Source organism: Python bivittatus, unplaced genomic scaffold (assembly GCF_059951505.1).
Source record: "Python bivittatus isolate LINGU-HERP-01145 unplaced genomic scaffold, Pbiv_v1 ctg000200_np1212, whole genome shotgun sequence".
In the NCBI taxonomy this organism is placed as follows: Eukaryota; Metazoa; Chordata; class Lepidosauria; order Squamata; family Pythonidae; genus Python; species Python bivittatus.
The window spans coordinates 628,928-650,828 of NW_028277040.1; the positions used below are offsets into that span (position 1 = coordinate 628,928).

General features: G+C 37.5%; 1 protein-coding gene across 31 annotated transcripts in view; it reads left to right on the forward strand.

Moving 5' to 3' along the window:
* LRRFIP1 (LRR binding FLII interacting protein 1) overlaps positions 1-21,901 on the forward strand; it is a 91,577-nt gene that overhangs the window by 34,479 nt on the left and 35,197 nt on the right. For 13 of the 31 annotated variants that reach the window (XM_088135547.1, XM_088135548.1, XM_088135556.1 and 10 more), the window contains 7 exons: positions 3,502-3,546; positions 4,248-4,298; positions 6,821-6,898; positions 18,478-18,510; positions 20,183-20,308; positions 20,599-20,670; positions 21,628-21,798. In XM_088135547.1, the coding sequence (XP_087991673.1) occupies positions 3,502-3,546; positions 4,248-4,298; positions 6,821-6,898; positions 18,478-18,510; positions 20,183-20,308; positions 20,599-20,670; positions 21,628-21,798 (576 nt within the window). The remainder of the gene's footprint in view (positions 1-3,501; positions 3,547-4,247; positions 4,299-6,820; positions 6,899-18,477; positions 18,511-20,182; positions 20,309-20,598; positions 20,671-21,627; positions 21,799-21,901) is intronic. The other 18 variants (XM_088135555.1, XM_088135559.1, XM_088135560.1 and 15 more) reach the window with 7 other exon arrangements.

Sequence of the window (21,901 nt, forward strand, 5' to 3'; positions counted from 1 at the left end):
TTGGGATTCAACTTGATCCTGCTTTGTCCCATCCAGTCCCTCATAGCCCCCAGGCATTGGGTCAGGACTGCCATCCCTGTTTGGCCTGGGGTAAAGAGATATAACTGATGATACCTCACCCCAAATCTTCTCCTGTGGTTTCATCTAAATAGAAAGCTGGATCTTCAGGAATGGAATTACAGTAAAATAGGCTCCCTTATGCTTGCAAAAAGTGATGAAGGGAATCATGAGCAATGGTATTGAGTGCCAGCAAATGGTTTGATATGACAAAGAATTCTACACTTTTCCCATCCAGCAGAACCAGAGATCTTGCAAGACCAGAAAGATGATATGACCTTCATCCAGATCACCCCTCTACATCTTGAATGCAGCTTCTTGTCATTTTCCTAGCAACTTGAATAAGCCAGAGAGACAAAATCCAGCCCACATTTGGCAGAGCAACCCTACCCATAGGCAACCCTACCCACCTAATCCCAGGTGACCTTGAGATTTCACCACCTGGACTTAACTAGTATGGTGAATATGAGCAATTCTGTTGGAAAATAAGTCACAGTAACCTGTGGCTGTTAATCTAATTCTTCATTTCCCAACTGAATGTTGCTGACCCTAAACAGTGCCACTGGATGACATACCTGTTCATTGTTTTAGGTGTTTCTCCTCTCGTTTAGTTTTTTTGTCTGTGTGTGTGTGTGTGTGTATTCCTCTTACACATTTTGGAGGTCCAGGGTGCCAGTGAACCTAATAATGACTAATTATCGTTCTTTGCATTTGTTGTTGTTCTCAAGTGCAGTGTTGTTGAATCTAAGTAGATTTTGTGCTTTTATTATTTATTTATTGCTTTAAAGGAGCAAGGAGAAAAAGGACATAAATTAAAAAAAGAGTAAAAAGGGAATGAAAATGTATTATGTATAAGAAATTTTCAGCCCAGCCTTTAAACCCATTGTTGCAGTTTGATCATGTAGAATAATATTGATCAGCCTTTCTATTACATCAATCAAGTGACAGTTCTTCAACATAAAGCAAACATGTCAGTGATCCAGAATGTAAATCTGGGGCAGTGCTGTCTTTCCAAAATCAAAGAGGTTGCTGTTGTTGTCCCCAGATGCTCAGTAAATCCATAATTATTCATATTGTGATATACCATGGTTTTGGTATATATTTCAAATGTACATTCATGTCTTGAAACCATATTCTGAGGTGTCCAATAAATGGGAAAATATCTTTTGTTAAATTAGTATCATGTTAAGATCAAAAGAAAGGTACTCAATATTCTTCTAATAATTTGTTTGATGTATTAATATGGAATATTCCAACACTTTGTTACAGAGATCTTGCAGATAATTTGGATGATCCCCCTTAACTGTATATTAAAAATACTGCAGACTTAGAATAATCAAAAGCATATTCAAATACTAGTAGTAGTTCAAGAGATAGCTACTACTTATGCAACTTAACCAAATGTGAAATATAGATATATTTTATTTGAATAAGCTGTTCTTCTGCACTTTTAAGCAATTCAGATTCCACTTGCAAAGCTCAAAAGGTTTAAAAACTTAATTGGTCAGTAAGATGATCTAAACTATTAATATTCCCATTAATAGCCCATAACTTCCAAAACCAAAAGAGATTTATCTGCAATTTTCAAACTGGGATTATCGCAGAGGATAAATTTGCAATGTTTGAATTTGAATAAATCTGAAGAAATTTATTTACTGTATTGAATGTTTGAATAAATTTGCAAAGATTGAAATTATACTTCTATCCAATATCTTCCAGATGTGCGTTGCAGTCTTTAATGCTGGAAGTATAATAGAATTGTGGCTAAAAATGAAGCCAAGCTTCTGCCATAGTGCCAGAGACATAACATAATAACTTTCTAATTGTCCCTATACTGGCTTATTTACTTGATTATCTGTGTTTCATTAAAAAAAATAATTGTTATAATTTTTCTTTCCCCATAAACTCAGTGGGATTTTTAATAATCTATGATTATTTTTATTTGGGACAAAATTTTTGATATATTTACATTCACAAATTAAAAATTTTTTGCCCCTCTTCCTAGATATTTAAGTGAATTCAAGCAACAATTGAAAACCCAACTATTACACATTTTCATAGAAACAGTAGAGTTTATATGTGTACTACTTTCAATTAAATAACCTAAGAAATTAGCAAACGGTTACATAATATATTTAATTTTTGACATAGAAAATAATTATCAATAATTCATAATATATAATTGGCATATAATAGCAGCTTATATCCTACTTTAACCACTGTCATAGCTGAAGTGACCTCTGCTTGTTCAATAAAGCAGGCCAATAGTTGAGATACCAAATTAAAAATAAGGCGAGATGAAGGATATCCATGATGTGTTCCATGAGATACTTTTGAAGAGATAATTACATTTGTAATAACTGAAGAAAAAGAAGTCAGTATCTAATTAGTACAGAAATGAAGGAAATCCATATTTAGGCTTGACTTGCTTCAAACATTTCCACTGCACTGCATCAGAGGCCTTTTCTGCATCCAGTGAGACCGCCAATGTTTTGCTGAATATGTATCCAGAATGTCAGTTAATAATTTAATATTATCAGATGCTTAACAAACTTTTTAAAAACTAGGTCATGCAGAATGACTAATCAAAGATAGTATCATTTGTAATATATGACCAAGGCTACTGATATATTTGTGTCAACTTTAAAAGGTTGTTTTTTTTATTTTTCAAAAAAACATAACCAGTAATGCAACTAGGTATATATTAAAAGTATCTCAAAGCTCATACAATGTCCCTATAAGAAAAAAAATTCAAAGTCTTATTGTATCTGTTTTCCAAAAAAATGATTTTTTAAAAAATAAAAACATATTGTAAAGAAATCCAGGAGAAAAATGGGATGTCTCTTTCAATAATTGGTAGTGTTCCTAGAGAGCCAGTTTGCAGTAGTGGTTAAGGCATCAGGGTAGAAACCAGAAGACCATGAGTTCTGGTCCTGCCTTAGGCACAAAGCCAGCTGGGTGATCTTGGGCCAGTCCCTCTCTCTCAGCCCTAGGAAGCAAGCAAGAGCAAACCACTTCTGAAAGTCTTGCCAAGAAAACTGCAGGGACTTCTCCAGGCAGTCGCCACGAGTCAACATTGACTTGAAGGCAACCCCTCCACCCCATGTTCCTAGGGCATGATCTGTTATAGCTATATTGTATTTATTAATCAATTCAACTAAAGGCTGAGAAGTAATTCAAGAAGGAACGATTCTGATGTGGAACTAAAACAAAAATTATATTCTTGTAGTAAAGGATTTAAGTTTCCATATGTCTGCCAAATTAACCTCTAAACATGTAAGATTGCAATGCTTTCCATATAGGAGAATTAGATTTAAGTGGGGTAGAACTCTTATATAATAAAATATTCTGTGCTGTCTTTCCAAGCTTCTATGATCTTTTGTAATATCAGCTCACGCTTCTACATCTTCCCTCTTTTCCCTTTTCTTCTTCCTGGTTTGGTAGGAAGACAATGAGCGTTACTCCCATAAATCCAGAAGAAATGCCTCGGTTAGTATTATTTGTGTTTTATAAGAAACGTTTATTTTAAAATGAATAATTAGATTGAACCATATTCATCTTCTTTGGAAAATAATTAAAGCAAAACCATTGTTTCTTTAAATTTAAACTGGAAAGGAGGATAGGACTACTTAGTTTCTTGCACAGGTTTTCTCTAGTTTTAACATGGTTAAATTTACATTGTGGTGTAGGCTATCAGTGATTCATACTTAAACCATTATGAAAAAAATGCTGTCAAGCCCTGCTTTCAAATCCAAGCTTAAATGCCATTCTAGTCAGTAATGAGCATCATTACTGTTGAAAGAACTACATATAATGCTGAGTAATAATGGTGAAGGGATTCATGCAAAAGAAAGCACGTATGATTTTGATGTACTCTCTCAAACACGGCTAAAATTGATGCATATGCTTAGTAATCGTAATTAATTAACAACAAGAGCTTTGGTAGATGCTAGACAGTAATATACATTTCTTTTAGCTTTAGCTAGAGGTTTTTTAGTTGCCTGTAAAAAGGATGGTAAGCTAATGATGCTTAAGTCGTTTTTCTAAAGCTTGTTTTTCTTTGAATGGATATGGCATGTTCAGGACTAATTTATGTGATTGAGGACTTTTTTCATTTTACTGGCTCAGTATGTAAAACACATACCTTTTAAAACTGTCTCTGGTGACATTCTTTACTTGCTTTTTCTTAGGCTTCAGATGAAGATGAACATATCTCAGTGTATAGCCGTGGAAGCTTCAGGGTTAGTAATATGACTAAATGTCCATAGACATTTCTATCGTTGTCAATATTGGTTTCTTTCCTTTGGAAATTGTAGGCAATTTGATCATTGTCTCCAAACATAATGTTTAATGATTTGATAGAAAAGCTGTGATCTTGTAAATATGATTTATGCATATGTAACCTTATATTTTGTCGCATTTGGTGGGGGGGGGTTGTCTTTGGGAGGCAAAATTATTTGCTTGCTATTACTGAAAAGCAAAAGCATTATGTTTTTCATGATAGGTCATTATTTCATTGATAGTGAACAGTATAGTAAGTATAATATAGTTTCAAACCAAATGAATAAGCTTGCTAGTTCACAAGGCACACTTTTCAGTCTGTGCTTATTTCTTCTTTTTGTCCAAACAGGATGGCTCTCTCCATGATTTGTTTAGCACAGAGACTCTAGTTTGTTTTTTTTTTTTTTTCCAAACCTTTTCCATGTCTTAACATGTTCCCCAAATTGAGCTATAGGAAATTAATAGTCATAGCCTTTGTTACTAGTTAATAGGTGTAAACTTGATGTAATTCAAGATTTGAAAACTTTGAATTTCTAGCAGGAATAATCCAATTCTTCCCATGAGCAAATTGAATAATGTTTTAGATGTTTCTTCAGCATTATTTTTCCAAAGCACCATCTTGATCTTATTCTTGCCAACTCAGTGGTTACCCAAGGCAGACCACAATCTTTTGTCTTAGTCCAGGATGATTCGTTGCCTCAAAATCCAGAGGCTTTTTTATGGGCAACAAACTTTCCCCCAAGATAAACAGATAGATAGATGCATGCCTCCACAGAATTGGCATATGTCAACTATTGCTAAGACAGTTTCTTCATTGGCTGAAGAGATTGAAATATAGGAACAGGTCTTTATTACAAAAAAGGTAAAATAGCATCTTCAAATTTTATCTTGTATCTCAGTTTCTGGAATGCCTTAAGACTTACTTTACTATATATTGGTGTAATCTCCTCATGGTTGTGTTTCTGTGTCTGTGACTGTGTCTTCTAGAATGTGATCTAAAAATTTTACTATTTGGAGGATTTTGGTTATATACTGATGTATGGATACATGCTAGGTCAGGCTTAAAATTAATTGATATAAGTATTTTTCATTGGTGGGATAGTGTCCCTTAATTGAGAGGGGCCACATTGCAATTTATTAAAATTAGGCCATCCTAATAAACAGTACTGCTTAACTTAGGATCTTGACTTGTATTCCAATTAAGGGCCATGTTTCTGGTCCTTTCTTGATGTATTTATATTTGTTTTGTCCTTAATCTGATCCCAGTTTCTGATTCCGTGTAGTAATCAGATCAGACAGAATCGGAATCTGAAAATATGTGAAAAGATTTGCATTTGTTCAACAGGATTGCATAATAAATCCAAGGTACTGAGTATAAAAGAATTGGAGGAACATAGCCACAACCACAAAAAAATCTAATCTCATTTTCATTTTGCATGCTTTCTGACAATTCAGAAAAACAAAGACAGCTTCACAATATGTTGGAGTGGGGATGGTGGTTTTCATCTTTGCCTTACACTACAATAGGAAATCTGTTCCCATTTTCTTTTAATTTCATTTATTTTTTCCTGCTGCTGGTAATTCTGAATCTTCAGATAAATCTACAAATTCTTTTCTGGTTCTGTTTTTAAAAGTGCATTCATTTTTGTAGGACAAAATCTTTAATACTTGGAATCTTGCTGTAGTGCTTTTAGTTCATGTTTTGTTAAATTGGCTTTGTGACCTTATTTCTTCTTCTTAGTGGAATATTGGTTATAAGTGTAGCTGCCAGTAATATTTTCTTGTTCAGAATTTGGACACTGTTCTTTATAATGCAGTTGGGTTTTTCAGTTACATTGTTTACCAAGACAATTGTTTAGCAAGTTCTCGATCTGTATCTTTTTCTTCGTCCTTGCCTTTTACCTTTGCAACCTGCCCCTGACAATGGAATTCCTAGTGAAATTACAGGCTCCAGGGTAATGGAGCCAAACAAACAATTCCTGGTTTGTTTCTCTTCTAACCAGCTAGTGTTCTAAACCAAATCTTGCTTATTAGGAAAAAAACAAAGCAATCATCTCAGTTTGGATGTGATGTGAAACAGTGACAGTTTTCTCGGTTGTTTGGCCACTGCTCTGACAGAAGGACTAAATCAAGAATGAATCCTTCTGAAAAGCCAGAACATTGGGAAGAATACAGATGGAACCATATAGAAATCACAACTCAGTTTCTGTGAAGCTGATAAAAACTCAGCTTTTATCTGAAACCAATCTTGCAGGAATGAGTGGAAACATTGAGTCATGATCCAACAGTAGGCTAACAAAATTGTTTAAAGAAAATTAATTTATGGTTGCTCCTTTTTAATGGTTTGCAGTACAAGAGCGTATGTATGTATGCTTATGTCATCCTATTATGAGAAATGCTTGCCAACTTTCTGCTCTATGCAATTCTAATTGTTCTTCCTTTCATCTCTCCTTGATGCATTCTTTTGTGTGTATGTGCACAGCCTTCAGAATACAGTTGCTACCTTGGCTCAGAATCTCGGGCATCTTCTAGAACTAGTTCTGCTCGTGCAAGTCCTGTGGTGAGCATCTCTTCACACTTTCCTTTTCTTTGTCATTATTAAAGCTTTTCTTCCTCTACATTACAGAACATTGAAGTATATAATTATTAAATGAATTCAGATTAAATCACAACGTATGGCTGGCCATCTTGGCTAGCTAGGTGGTTAATACTACAGCTGGGGGGTTGTATTCTTAATTTCATAGGTTTTATGTATGATATGATATTAATAGATTAATAGATATCTTTGTTTCATTCAGCTTGGTTCCAAATAGACCTGCTATTTTTTGAAATAGTTATTAAGAAATGAAGAGTCAGATGTGATCATGTTTACAAACTTTCATGTGGACAAGCTGGCTAGTAATTATATTAGTATAAAGTAGTGGGTTCAGGGTAAAAGCAAAAATAATAGTCTTGCAATGTAGAATGATCTTGTTCAGCCAGCAGTGCTACCTCTCAAAGTATTTCATTTCATTCTCACTACCCTGGTTTTCTCACCTGCATCCCCACACCATTCTTTGGTCACTGAACATGCTCAAGTCCTCACTGGGTTGTATTTTAATGTCTTGGCTTTTTTGTTTGCTTGCTTGCTTGCTTTGTTTTAGTATTTCCTCAAAAGTATTGACATTTTTCACAGTCTGCTAATACCTTCTTTTTATTTCTCTGCAGTTTGTTTCAGTTCTTAGCCATCATAACTCATTATATCACTTTGCTATTATTATATGCTATTTACATGCTATTACATGCTGTTGTGGGTGGGTGGGTGGGTGGGTGGGTGGGTGGGAAGGGAAGGAAGGAAGGAAGGAAGGAAGGAAGGAAGGAAGGAAGGAAGGAAGAAAGAAAGAAAGAAAGAAAGAAAGAAAGAAAGAAAGAAAGAAAGAAAGAAAGAAAGAAAGAAAGAAAGAATCATCATCATCATCATCATCATCATCATCATCATCATCATCATCCCCCAGTGAGGCACTATCTTGATGTGCTTGTGGGGCTTGTGTGCTCCAAGGAGGATGAGAGCTATGCCAGAGATTCAACCATACTGAACAGGTCTCATCAAATGAACCAGACGAAGAGAGTCTCTCCCATAAATAATATGGTGAGATGCAATTTACAGAAACCCATACCAGATCAGTTGTCACCCAGGTCAACAAGGACCATGCTAGGTGTTCTAATTCCTGGACAACTGGTGACAAGTGGGCTACAGGATTCAAGACTGTTAGCTGAGCAACCAGGGCCAGCAGCTGTAGAACTACTGGAAGAAAAGTTGTTTACTCTCACAAATATACAAAGACTGAAAACAAAGAAATAATGATCTGCTATTACAAATCAAGTCCAACAAGAAGAGGTTATCTGAAAAGAATGCACCAGTTCTAGAAAGAACAACATCCAGAATCAGAAATAACAGAATAGAGGCTAGCAGATCAACGTCGATTTATAACACAAAATAAAGTATTCACAGCAGTAGAATTGGAAGAACTGCAAAGAAATCAAAGCCTTGCCAGAAGTAGCACAGACTTCTCCTCAGAAAGAACAAAGCCTTCTAACTACAAGGAATTGAAACAAAGAATAACTGAGCATCTAGAATAGCACAAAGAGAACAGAATAAGGTTGCCTGCATTGAAGCTTGTTACAAAGAAAAAGCTAGCACAAGTATTAAACGATGCCAATATTGTAATATCAAATATAAGCACCAGCTCCCTGCAAAAAACAAACCCACTGATGTACAGCATGGCTGCACTTATAACTGAATACCTTGGATGCAAAATCAGCAAACAAGAAAAAAAGCCAAACAGTGCACCACCAAAATGGAAGATCAGGTTGGAAAATAAGATCGGCATGTTAAGATCAGATGCAAGCAAGCTAGAACAGACGAAAGAGAAGAAGTTGAAGAACAAAAAGACCAAAGAATACCTGATCAAGAAATATCATCTAGAAATGAAAAAGATAAAGGAAGCACTGGAAATAATAAAGCAGCAAATAATACCCATAGCCGAAAAGATCAGCATACGAAGCTCAAATTGCACACTACTGGCAGAATCTCCAATTTCAGCTGAATCAGAAACATTTCTATCAATCCATCAATGGAGAGACTGCCACAAACCAGTCAACACCTGACAAAGAAGAAACAGTGCAGTTCTGGGTGCAGTTCTCGGTGCAGCTATGTCCCCTTCTTTGTGGACAACCCAAAGAAATTAAAGAAGAATGCAGCAGGAGGTAGATAAGAATAAAAAAGAAGCTGAAATGAAAGAACTTGTAATGACAGCAGCAATGATGGAGAAGAGGACAAGGAATATCAAGAATTGGTCAGCACCAGGTGAAGATGAACTGCATGGATTTTGGTTGAAACATCTGAGTGCTCTGTACCCACTCATTGCCAAGCAGTTTAATAACATACTGCAAGGAGATAAAATTGAAGATTGGTTAACATCTGGCAAAATCTATCTGATAATGAAAATCCAGCAAAAGGAGCAGCACCAGGCCAATTACCTACTTATCAACAACTTTCAAATTGCTAACTGGTATGGTAGTTGATGCAGTCCAATAGCACCTAGTTGAAAATGAGCTCTTTCCATCTGAGCAGAAAGGAAACCACCCAAACAGCAGGGAGACAAAAGATCAGCTCCTAATTGACAAGACCATTTTGGAAAACTGTAAGAGAAGGAAGACCAACTTGAATGTAGCTTGGATTGATTACAAGAAGGCATTCGACTTCCTGCCACATGGGTAATCAAGTGCCTAGAAATAGCAGGAATCAATAAAAATATCAGAAGCTTTGTACAAAGATCAGTGGCACAGCGGAAGACACAGTTGCTGGTCAATGGCAATAGACTGGGAGAGGTTAACATCACTACATTGTTTGTAGTCAGTCTGTGCAATCTTGCAGCAGCTAAGTTGGTGGTCCACTGTTTCTTCAGCTTCTTTGCAGAGGCGGTATTTGCTATCACTTGCTGTCTTCTCAAGTCTGGCTTTGTATGCATTTGTTCTTAAGACTTGGTCTTGTGCAGCCAGAATTAGCCCCTCTGTCTCTTTCTTCAACTTTCCTGCTCTTAGCCATTGCCAGGTCTTGTTGTTTTCTGCTTTGCCTGGTAGTTTGTGTGTGTGTGTGTATGTGTACTGCCCATGTAATACTTTGCCTTGCCATATCTCTTTTCTATTCTTCATTTGGTTTTTCTTCTAAGCCAGTTGGTCTCTTCAGTATTCAGTAAGCCCTCATGGTGTATTAGCTCCAGTGCATCTTCTTCACTGTCCTTCAGATATTCTTCCAATGCCCTTTTGTCTTCTTCAACTGTCTGGTGTACTTGCAACATTCCACGCCCACCTATGCTCTTTGGTAAGTAGAGCCTGTCAACATTGCTGCGTGGATGAAGGGCATGATTCATTGTCATTATTTTTCTGGTCTTCCTATCCAGGGATTCTAGTTCTGTTTGAGTCCAGTCCATTATTCCAGCTGTGTACAGTACTGTGCAAAACTTTTAGGCAGGTGTGAACAAATGCTATAAAGTAAGAATGCTTTCAAAAATATATATTGTAATTGTTTATCTTTATCAATTTACAAAATGCAAAGTGAGCAAACAGAAGAGAAATCCAAATCAAATCAATATTTGGTGTGATCACCCTTTGCCTTCAAAACAGCACCAATTCTTCTAGGTACACTTGCACACCGTTTTTGAAGGAGCTCGGCAGGTAAGTTGTTCCAAACATTTTGGAGATCTAACCACAGATCTCCTGTGGATGTAGGCTGCCTCAGATCCTTCTGTCTCTTCATGTAATCCCAGACAGACTCGATGATGTTGAGACCAGGGGGCCAGACCATCACTTCCAGGACTCCTTGTTCTTCTTGATGCTGAAGATAGTTCTTAATGACATTGGCTGTATGATTGGGGTTGTCCTGCTGCAGAGTAAATTTGGGGCCAATCATACGCCTCCCTGATGGTATGGCATGATGGATAAGTATCTGCCTATATTTCTCAGCATTGAGGACACCATTGATCCTGACCAAATCTCCAACTCCATTTGCAGAAATGCAGCCCCAAACTTGCAAGGAACCTCCACCATGCTTCACTGTTGCCTGCAGACACTCATTATTGTACCGCTCTCCAGCCCTTCGGCGAACAAACTACCTCCTGCTACAGCCAAGTATTTCAAATTTTTACTTATCAGTCCAGAGCACCTGCTGCCATTTTTATGCACCCCAGTTCCTATGTTTCTGTGCATAGTTGAGTCGCTTAGCCTTGTTTCCACGTTGGAGGTATGGCTTTTTGGCCACAATTCTTCCATGAAGACCACTTCTGGCCTGACATCTCCGCACAGTAGATGGGTGTACCTGGGTCCCACTGGTTTCTGTGCTGGTGGCACTGCTGGACATCTTCCGATATCAAAGGGAAGTAAGCATGATGTGTCTTTCATCTGCTGCATTAAGTTTCCTTGGCTGGCCACTGCGTCTGTGGTCCTCAACATTGCCCGTTTCTTTGTGCTTCTTCAAAAGAGCTTGAACAGCACATCTTGAAACCCCAGTCTGCTTTGAAATTTTTGCCTGGGAGAGACCTTGCTGATGCAGTAGAACTACCTTGTGTCTTGTTGCTGTGCTCAGTCTTGCCATGGTGTATGACCTGTGACATGAAACTGTCTTCCACAACCTCACCTTAGTAGCAGGGTTTGGCTGTTCCTCACCCAGTTGTAAGCCTCCTACACAGCTGTTTCTGTTTCAGTTAGTGACTGTGTTTCAACCTACATATGAAATTGATGATCATTAGCACCTGCTTGGTATAATTGGTTAATCATACATCTGACTCTAATCCTACAAGATCCCTGGCTTTGTGTAAGAGTACAAAGTGTGCAAGTGTAAGAATTGATGCTGTTTTGAAGCCAAAGGGTAATCACACCAAATATTAACTTGATTTAGATTTCTCTTCTCTTTGCTCACTTTGCATTTTGTAAATTGATGAACATAAACAATTACAATATATATTTTTGAAAGCATTCTTACTTTACAGCATTTTTCACACTTGCCTAAAACTTTTGCACAGTACTGTATCTAATGACTATAATTGCCCAGGTGAACGACTGCAAAGCAAAGATAGTACCAATAGTAATAGGCGCCTTGGGTGTAATCCCAAAACATCTGGAGTATCACTTGAAGACCATTGGCATTGACAAAATCACCATCAGTCAATTCCAAAAAGCAGGTTTACTTGGAACAGCTTATATCCTGCGGTGATACCTTTAACACCATCAGACAACATCTGCCTATTCCAGATCCTTGGGTAGATAAAAATGCCAGATCCAGTCTAAACAGCTGGCTGAGTGTGCAACCAACAACAACAATAATAATAATGTAAAAAACTCTGTTATGGCAAATGACTTATTCAAGATTCTGCCCAGCCATGCCTATTTTCATATTCCATTCCATAGCCTTAGTTACTGATTTCTAATTGGCTTGCTTGTTCCATGTCAGAGAAGTTTCTAAATATGTTTATACTTTTTGCAAATATTGGATTTCATAAGCTTGCTGATCCAGGCCTCTTGTGCTTGACTGGTAAAGGCTTACTGTTGCTATATAGGATGATTCTGGTAGCTGTAAGCTGGATTTTTAACTACATTCTTAGAGCAGTTATAATGACAATTTTTTTAGTCCACAGTTTTCCATATCTGGTCAGCTAAATCAGGTGGTATTTGTTTCCTTATGTTACCCACATGTTTGGATACCTGTATTCTTACAAGTAAACTACATAGGTTTAAATATTTTTTCATTTATAGTTTTTCTTTTATGTTTTGCTTAATAGTATATAAACATATACTGGTAAACTGAGATTAAGATGAAGGTTCTGCTCAAACTGTTTTGTCAGAAGAAATGTCTGCTACGGTGAAATACAGTCAGAAGACTGAAAAAAAGAGTAGGGTTGATAGCATATACAAGCCCCAGCCAAATTAGGGAGATGTCTCCAATGCTGAATGATAATGTTATAGTCCTGCATTCTGTCATGTATATATGATAATATAGTCATGTATTCAGATGAGAAGGATGGAGAGGAAGAGGAGCCAGAGGTCCTGTTGCTGGAATAGAGATTTCAGTAGTATTGGAGCTAACAGCTGCACTCTTTTGACAGTCCCAGCAAATGTACAGGACCCTCACCCACATCTACGAAAAGTAACTTGGATTCATAGGTTCAGCCACTTAGACTTAGGCAGAGGCATTTTATGAAGATCCAGGAACTTTGCAGATTTGAGAGACTAGCCAAAGAGCACATGAGTGTGAACAGAAGAGTAGATTCTGCAGCCACTGTTTGATGAGTCTGAGCTATGCACTAGGTGGAGACTCAGCATGGATTCTTTTTTGCTGTCATTCCCTTTGGGGCAAGGTTTGTCAGAAACTCAGCTCTTGCCTGTGAATATCCTGTTGCTGTGTTTCGGACTTGGATTTTCTCTGATCTCAACTATTGCTTCTTTAAACTTATTTCCTGGCAGCTAGCCATTGGAAAGGTGTAGACTGAGAGTAGTACTAAACAATTTTCTGCATATCGAATTGCATGGGAACTCCAAACATTTATTTCCTGTCTGAGCTGGTTGGGCATTGGATTCAGCACAAACTAGGCCTTGGTCATTTGGGGATTGGTCTGTTAGGCAGTGGGTCCACAATTACATTTACTTATTATTTAAACTTTGTCTAGCTGCAGAAAAAACCACACTCTGTTCTTTTAGGTGTAAGTTCTCACTGGATTATTGTTAGGGTTGAAGCTATATGCTGTGAAGGACACTCTTTGAGCTTCCCTTGCTTAGGGTAACAGCACATTATAGATTCCTGGCTATATTCTCAAACCTTTGCAAAATAGGCAAAAGTAACTGATTAGCATTGTGATAGCCTACAAGGAGGCCATCTCTCTCTCATTTTCATTGGAGACATTCAGGCACACAGATACTTTGTTGTAGTTAACTGATAAGTAGAGCCTGAGAGTAGGGTAGATGGAACAGTTTCCCACAGATAGAAAAAGGAGGGGTGTCTTTGGAGCTGGCAATGAAAGTGGAGACTCAACACAAAATGTCCGTTAGGAAGGTGGAATTGGAAGAGGAGGGAGGTGGATGGCTACTGTGGAGGAGTTGTTGGTTTTGGTAAAGAGCAGTGTTGGCTGGTAAACATTAGATGGACTGGACAGTGTTATACAAATGAAGATGTGTTAGCTCAAGGGGAGCCTGAAGTCTCTTTGAAGTGGACCAGGTTAGCAGGGAAGACAGGGTTCTACCAGTCCCAGCACAAGAACCAGTACGAATCTGAAATAGGTAGAGCTGACCGATATGTTTAGGTTCTACTTATCTCTAAATAAAAAGTAGGTAGAATGTTTAAAAATAGAGATATTATGCATATATTATGCCAATATTACAGCTTGCAAACCTTTCCAATAGAAAAAGAGTTCACTTTGAAGTAACTCAGGCCGTGTTGTTTCTTGGTCAAGTGGACAAAGGGAGGAGGAAGCAGAGAATGGAATGTGGCTATTCAACTGTAAACAACTCTTGCAAAGGAAGACTGTGAAAACTGAAAATAAATGCTGCTTTTAAAAATTATTTCAATAGAAGGAAAACATTCATAAGCATTTTTACAGTGTCATATCAAATCTTATGAATTTACATAATCCCACTACAGGCACCCTTTTGGAAATAGCCTTTTAATCTTGGAGATTCAGCAGCAAGAACTGCATCAAAGAATTATGATTTGTTAAATATTTGCAGATCATGGATTCCATCCATGTCCTCCTTTCTACAACTGGACAGCTCACACATGCTTCAAATACTTTACTATAATTAATGATCCAGATTAAAAAAAATACAAAGATATAAACACATCAGTGATACAGTACAGGTAATCCTTGACTTATGACCACAGTAGACCAGAACTTCCGTCACTAAGCAATGCAGTTGTTAAGCGAGTTGTACCCAATTTTACCTTTTTGCCATGGTCATTAAGCAAATCACCACGGTCGTTAAGCAGATCACATGGTCGTTAAGCAAATCCAACTTCCCCCATTGGCTTTGCTTGTCAGAAGCCCCCTGGGAAAGTCACAAGTGGCGATCATGTAACCCCAGGACACTGCAACTGTTATAAATGCACGCTGGTTGCCAAGTGCTTGAATTTTGACCACATGACCATGGGGATGCTGCAGTGGTTGCAAGTGTGAGGACCAGTGGTAAGTCACTTTTTTCAGCACCATCGTAACTTCAAACAGTTGTTAAACAAATGGTTGTAAGTCGAGGACTACCTGTACAGACTCTCATCTCGGGGTGCCGTGAAACCCTTCACACCTCCAATGGTTCTCGACCACCTGGGCTGGTCCGGCAACTCCGGTGGGGGTTCCTCAGGCATCTCCCAGAAGTCCATTTCGCTCTGTGGTTTCCATCATTGCGCTAGTCGTCTGGCTGGGTCCTTTCTTTTTACCACCAGCTGGGCCTCAACTGGCTGCGATGGGATGAAAATTTCTTCAACCTCCAAGGGTGGGGATGGCCTCCTCTCACCTCCACCAACTGCCCCAAGCTCCAGTTCAGCGATGGTGGCTTCTAGGGGCAGTAACTCCTTCTCTTCCTCCTCTGGTCGGATCTCCTGCCCCTCGGAGGTCATAGTGATTTGCTGGACTTTCCTCAGTAAATTGCTTTCTCGGGAAAAATCCGAATTAGGGAGTTTTAGAAAATGTCAGGTCTACGATGTTCAAGCCCCAATACAGACAAATCTCTTGAAATCCAAAGCAGATTCAAAAAAGATTTCATTTATTGGAGGATACATGCAGCTCTAAGCCAAGCATTGCTAAAACTAAAGCCCGTGTAATTTTCCCTCTACTTTTATCCCCCTTGTCCCCCCTTTAATCTAGGCACCACCTTTGGTTGTCACAGATGTGTGGCCTTGTGCATTCCAAACCCTGATAACGCATGTTCTTCCTGGCCTTCAATCTTCCTCAGGTTCTGTCTGCTTTCACTCCCCCCCCCCCACCAGTAAGAATGGCAGAATCAAAGCAAGCTAAGAAAAAATCAAAGTATACAATGACATTTACTATACTAATAAAACAGTCCTCTAGTTGACATATATTTTGATTGCTGTAGATTCTGACAATTTGGTGACAGGTTTTAACTACAGCAACAGAGGTTGTAGTGATAGTACTGATAATGCTGGATTTGAACACTAGACAGCTCTTGAAAGAAAGATATGGAAAAAAAGGCTTACACTGCCTCCTCCTTAGCAAATTGCTTGATACTGAATTTCTGCCCTTGGGACAAAGGTCTTAATGTAATATTCCATCCACACTGATGGATCTAGGGAAAAGAAAAAGAAGTGGAAACTATACATGGCACCATCCAGCTCTCAGAAGACTTCAGCTGCTACTCTTATCTGCCCTCCCAATTGACACCATTGTTATTCCATCTCCACAATCTTTCCTCACTCGTTCCAGCACTGAATGTGCTGCAATGTCAGTGTAAAGTCTATATCTCTGGCATTTAAATTTTATTTAATATCAGAAGGGAACATTCAATAGGTGATCAGCACTAAAAGCACCAGAGTATATAGTGCTTTATCCTGACAGCACATTCTGCCTTTTCAATCTACAACCTTATCTTCGGATGCTTTGAGTTCTGAAACTTCTGTTGTGGTCTTGATTTGGTCTCAGTAGCTCCAGACAACCTATTCTTGTCAGCTTTGTTAAATGTCCAACATTGTCCACCACTGCTCTAAAGCAGTATACCATTCCTTGGATAGAGATGAATGTTGTCATTGTAGACTCTTGTCTTCGTGTATTGCTAGTGAGATATTACTACCTTAAGAAGCATTTTATTTAAAATAAATTCAAATTAAGTCTCACAGTACAATGTTAGCTAACTTCCCCTCAATATTAAGCATATGAGCTGCATGCTGCTTCTATTCAGCTGGTTATATTCTCAATTATTTAGTGACTTTTAGGATTCTAATCTAAAAATATACAACACCACAGCTCCCTTTTCCCCAAGAAAAAGCCATGGATCAGCAACTACAGTACCATTATACAACCCTTGATCTGGAAATGGCCATCTGTTTCACCCTATATGTGTTTACATTAGTTTTTGATTCAGTTGTCTGCCTATTTTACACCTGTTTTACGCCTATTTGTCCAGACCTATTGTCTGCCTACTTTACACCTGTTTTACGCCTATTTTTAAGAGCAAGAAATGAAACAATTCAAATGTGTGCATTGAAAAATTTATATATAAAAGTTTGCTCAGTCAGTTTTCAAGGGGTTGTAAATCTATCTTCTCTCTACTGCGAAATCCTAGACTTTTGAATTGAACAAATATCATTTGTTTATTTGGAATAATATTGGAATGTAACCAAGATGGAGGTCTAAACATGTGATATGACATTTTGGGAAGTGTGTTGTCTTCAACATGCTTGCATTCAGTAATTGACAGAGAGGCTGTCAAGACACTTCAAACTCACCAATAGCTATCCCTATCTACTGATTCACATGGGGATGTGCAACTCTATCAGAAAAGACCTTGAATAGATCTTCAAAGAACATGCCTTGGGAAGGCAGGTGAAGGAACTGGGAGCACAAGTAGTTTTTCATCAGACCTTTCAGTTGAGGGTCATGGTCTAAGAAGAGAAAACAGGATCTTGAAAGAGAATAACTGCCTATATAGGCAGCACCATTTAGAAGGATTTGGGTTCCTCAGCCATGGACTTTGCTATTTACATAGGTACGTAGAGGGAACCATCCACGATCCCAGAGATTTCTGTACCAATAAACAAGTTATGGGAAGCAGAGAGAGAACTTGAAATCCTAACACAAGAGGCCAAATATGATGTCATAAGCATTAATTAAACCTGGTGAGATGACATACATGATTTGTGTATAGTCCTGGAGGAACTATACACAAATTCAAAAGAAATTGACTTAAATGAAAGGGAGGGGGTGTGATCTCTCTCTCTCTCTCTCTCTCTCTCTCTCTCTCTCTCTCTGTGTGTGTGTGTGTGTGTGTGAATATATTGAGAGAGAGCGTGCGAGCTCATTTGCCTGTTCAGAAACTCATGAGTTGAAGCATGGAAAGCCTCATGAGAATGGGTGAGGATAAAGGGGAAGAAAAAGAAAAGTGATGGTTTGTAATAAACTACTACAGCAATATCACTTTTCTTTTTCTCTCCCTTTAATCTCACCCAAACATTTCATTCTGGACAGGCTAAAGATAAAGATGAGGCTTTTCTGTGTCACATGATCAGACACAGTGATGACTTTGGAGATTTCAACTACTCTGACATCTAAATGTGTCAAAACTGGGCTTCTTGGAAAATTTAGGTTCAGTTTCTATAAATGTTGGCTGCAGGTTTTGGAATTTTTTAAAAGTTAGTTTAATTAGCAGTTTATTCTGCCACTCTTGAAATGGTAAGGGAAAAATATCCTATGTTGGTCCTCTTGCAGATGATAAAAGAAGTACCTTGTTAATATTCAAGTCCATAGCCACTTACTTTGGTTAGTCATGTAGATTTATTCCAAACTTGCAAGTAGATGGTGTTACACTCAATATGTTTTCAGGGGAAGCTGTTGGTGGACTTGCCACTTTATTATCAAGTTAAGGTTTCTTTTTTCTCATTCACTCTAGGTTGAAGAAAGGTCTGAAAAAGACTTTGAAAAGGTAAGAAATAATATGTGGTATGGTTGTGTGTACATTAACATGTACTATTTTAAATTACAAATTCTTAGTATCCCGATAACACAGAATTTGGCTGAGTCATCCCTTGAGCTTTCTTTGACCCAATATGGCATAAAGTCTTTTTCTGGCTGAGACTGCCAATGGAAAAGTACAAATAAACAAACTTTAAAAATGGTCTGTTCGTGAAAAGAAAAAAATATTATTTTGAGCTTAGGATAAAACAGCTGTATTCCGAATCTTTTCTTGGAACATTCTGAGCTGGGTGCATTCCAACTGAACAAAGGTTGGAATATTCAAAATATTCCATGTTTCACATAGTACAAAACTTTGAAACATTTTGAGTGTTTCTCCACAGGAAACTATGGGACCTTGAAATACACTCCTTGCTCCCTCATTTTCACTTTAGGTCTATGAAAGTAATAGGTATGGTAATCCCAAGTTGGCCATGTTCCAGGTTGCATCAACATTCAGAATGCAGCAAGAGTTCAGAACGCAACAAAATATTAAACATTTTGAATGTTCCACTGTAGGGAACAATGGGAAATTGAAAAAAAGCTTGCTCCCTTGTTCAACTTAGACCCAGCAGCATCTGCCTGTGATACATGCTTAAATGACTTCAGCTTCTTCTCAACCCTCACCCCCTTTCCCTCTTACCTAGTCCTAGCCAGTAGTATCAGAGATGAAATTAGTTGGTGCTATTTTACTCACTGTGTTGGTAAAAAAATAAAAACAACCTAATCATAACTTATAAAGCAGGTCAAAGGATTCAAACCTTGCACAATACATGAAGCAGCAGTGCTCAAAACAGCACTATTTTGATTTGGATCAAAGCCAGTGGATTGGAATGGAATACAGTTCTTGGAAAACAGTACTGAACACTAGGACTAGGCATTTTGGACTTGAAATATTTCAAGCTCTGAACATTTTGCACATTCTTACCCTAAGTAACTATTGGGTGTTTTGTTTTTTGTTTTGCTTTGGCTTGTTCCTGATAGAGGAAGTCATCACTTTGTGTTGGAGGATCAGACTAGGCAGGTTTACTGTGTAAGGGAGCCAGTGGGTGTGAGCCTGGCTTATTATAATGTCTAAACATACCACCTAAGATTTAAAAATGTGATTTGGTGAAGTTGTTAATACCATTAATAGTCTGCCGTGATATTTTTATTGGCTTTGTGTAACATTTTATAACATGGTGTTGCTTGACTCAACAATGAGGATGTTTGAGGCATTTTCCCACCTATTTGGTCGAAAAAGCAAGCCCTGACAATATATTTTTGAACACATTATACTGAATATTTCATTTGTTTCTGGCTGAAGGATATGTATGTTTAACATGCCCCAAGAGTAAAAGAAGTAGTACCTGAAGATACAGAAGTGTTAGAAGAATAGAATGGCTTATACTTGGAATGGTTTACAATAAAGTTTTGAACAAAGTGTGTAAACTATTTTGCCATTCGCATCTCTTGAGAAACTGTAATTTAACCAATCAAGTAGCGTCATCTCAAACTAAATGTCCATGAGGAGAAAAGAGGAAACAAGAAAATACTGTTCTTTAAAACATATGGAATCATTCCCATCTATATTTTGATTCAAAAGGACAAGATTTATAATAAACTGTCATGTAAACATCACTTTTAAATATATATACTTGCAGGGAATCCGAACTGCATCAAGCTTGTCAGCAGCTACGCTGGCCTCTCTAGGTGGAACCTTTTCTCGCCGAGGCAGCGGGGATACCTCTGTCTCAATTGATACAGAAGCATCTATTAGAGAAATTAAGGTAAGGCCTTTGTTGAAGAAGAAACCTAATAGGCTTTGTTTGGGTTCCTGGTACAAGATCTGATCACAATTTGGAGTCTGTCCCATATAAAAGCAAGGTCTGAACACAATAGAGAAGAGGCATACCATACTCTCCTAGCTTAAAATAAACTGTTTAGGTTATAAATTTCATCATAGTAAATAACTAATAAGATAATAAAGGCATAGAATTTTTTTTTCTAAAGGCCTCCTCTTTATTACACAGAGTTTTTCATTGGTTTACTTGTGATAACATTTTGCAATTTTCTTCAGGATATCAATGAGTTAAAGGACCAAATTCAGAATGTAGAAGGAAAATACATGCAGGGATTGAAAGAAATGAAGGTACAAGTTTACTAAAGAATAGGTGTGCAGGACTAACTGACTTGGATTCCAGACATGAAAAAAGATTTGGGTTGAATTTAACCTGCATGCCTTGTTTGAGTATGTTGCATGTCTTGCAATGTCTTGGTAAACTCAAATGGTTCAATTTGGGGCAATATAAATCTCTAAAGTAACTTCAGTGTCAGAAAGCATATCATTAGATTTTTGCTTTTGCATCCTTGCTACTTTGGAGTATATGTTTAATATGAATTATATATTTTGAAAATGAATGTTTAAGTCAAGCAGTTTCCATAACATGGGGAGCAGTATGAAGTGAAAAATATTCTTTAAAAATATTGGTGTTTGTATGCCAGTGTTGAAGTTCAGGGAATTGAGTATTTTTTTTTAAAAGCGTAGTGCATTCTCTGTGGTGGTAAAGATGAAAGTGTTTGTTACGGAATGTTGCTAATACTTACTAAGTTCAGTCACTCATTTCAATTATGCTGTCTTTTAAGTGGCTAATGTTATATTAACATATTCTTGAAATTCAGTTGGCATGATTAGTTTGTAAATATACAACTGCTGATTTAATTTCAGTTAATTAAGTGTGAAATCATTCAGAAATGTTTTGAGTGTGATTTCATCTTAATGCCAAGTTGCTCTGTGACACTTCCTATCTGATACTTCTGTGGTAATCTCAAAGAGCAATCCAGAAATTGTATATTTTGGAAGAATGTTTGTCTCTCTTGCCTGTGATATGTCATCTATAAGACATTGTGAAGTTCTAAAATAGCTCTTTGTAATCAACTTTAAGAAAGGTATCTTCTAGGTCCTTAGCTATGGGAATTAACAGAACTGTTCTTTAGATCATTGTCGCCAAGCATTTTCAGAATAGGAGGATGGGCTGAAACCTTTTTACAGCAGTTGGATCTGATAAGTAATTTGAAAATATTCCTTCGAGTTTTTCTTTGTCTTTAGGACTCTTTGGCTGAAGTTGAAGAAAAATATAAGAAAGCTATGGTTTCAAATGCTCAGTTAGATAATGAGAAAACGAATTTCATGTATCAAGTAGATACCCTACAGGATGCATTACTGGAACTAGAAGAACAGCTTGCAGAATCCAAGAGACAGTTTGAAGAGAAAAGCAAAGTAAGTAGTAATAAGTCTTTACAGTGTCTTTATCAGCTGTATGGAAGACGAAAACACACTATTTATGAAAGGCCTAGATTTTAAGCATGATTTGTTAAAACAT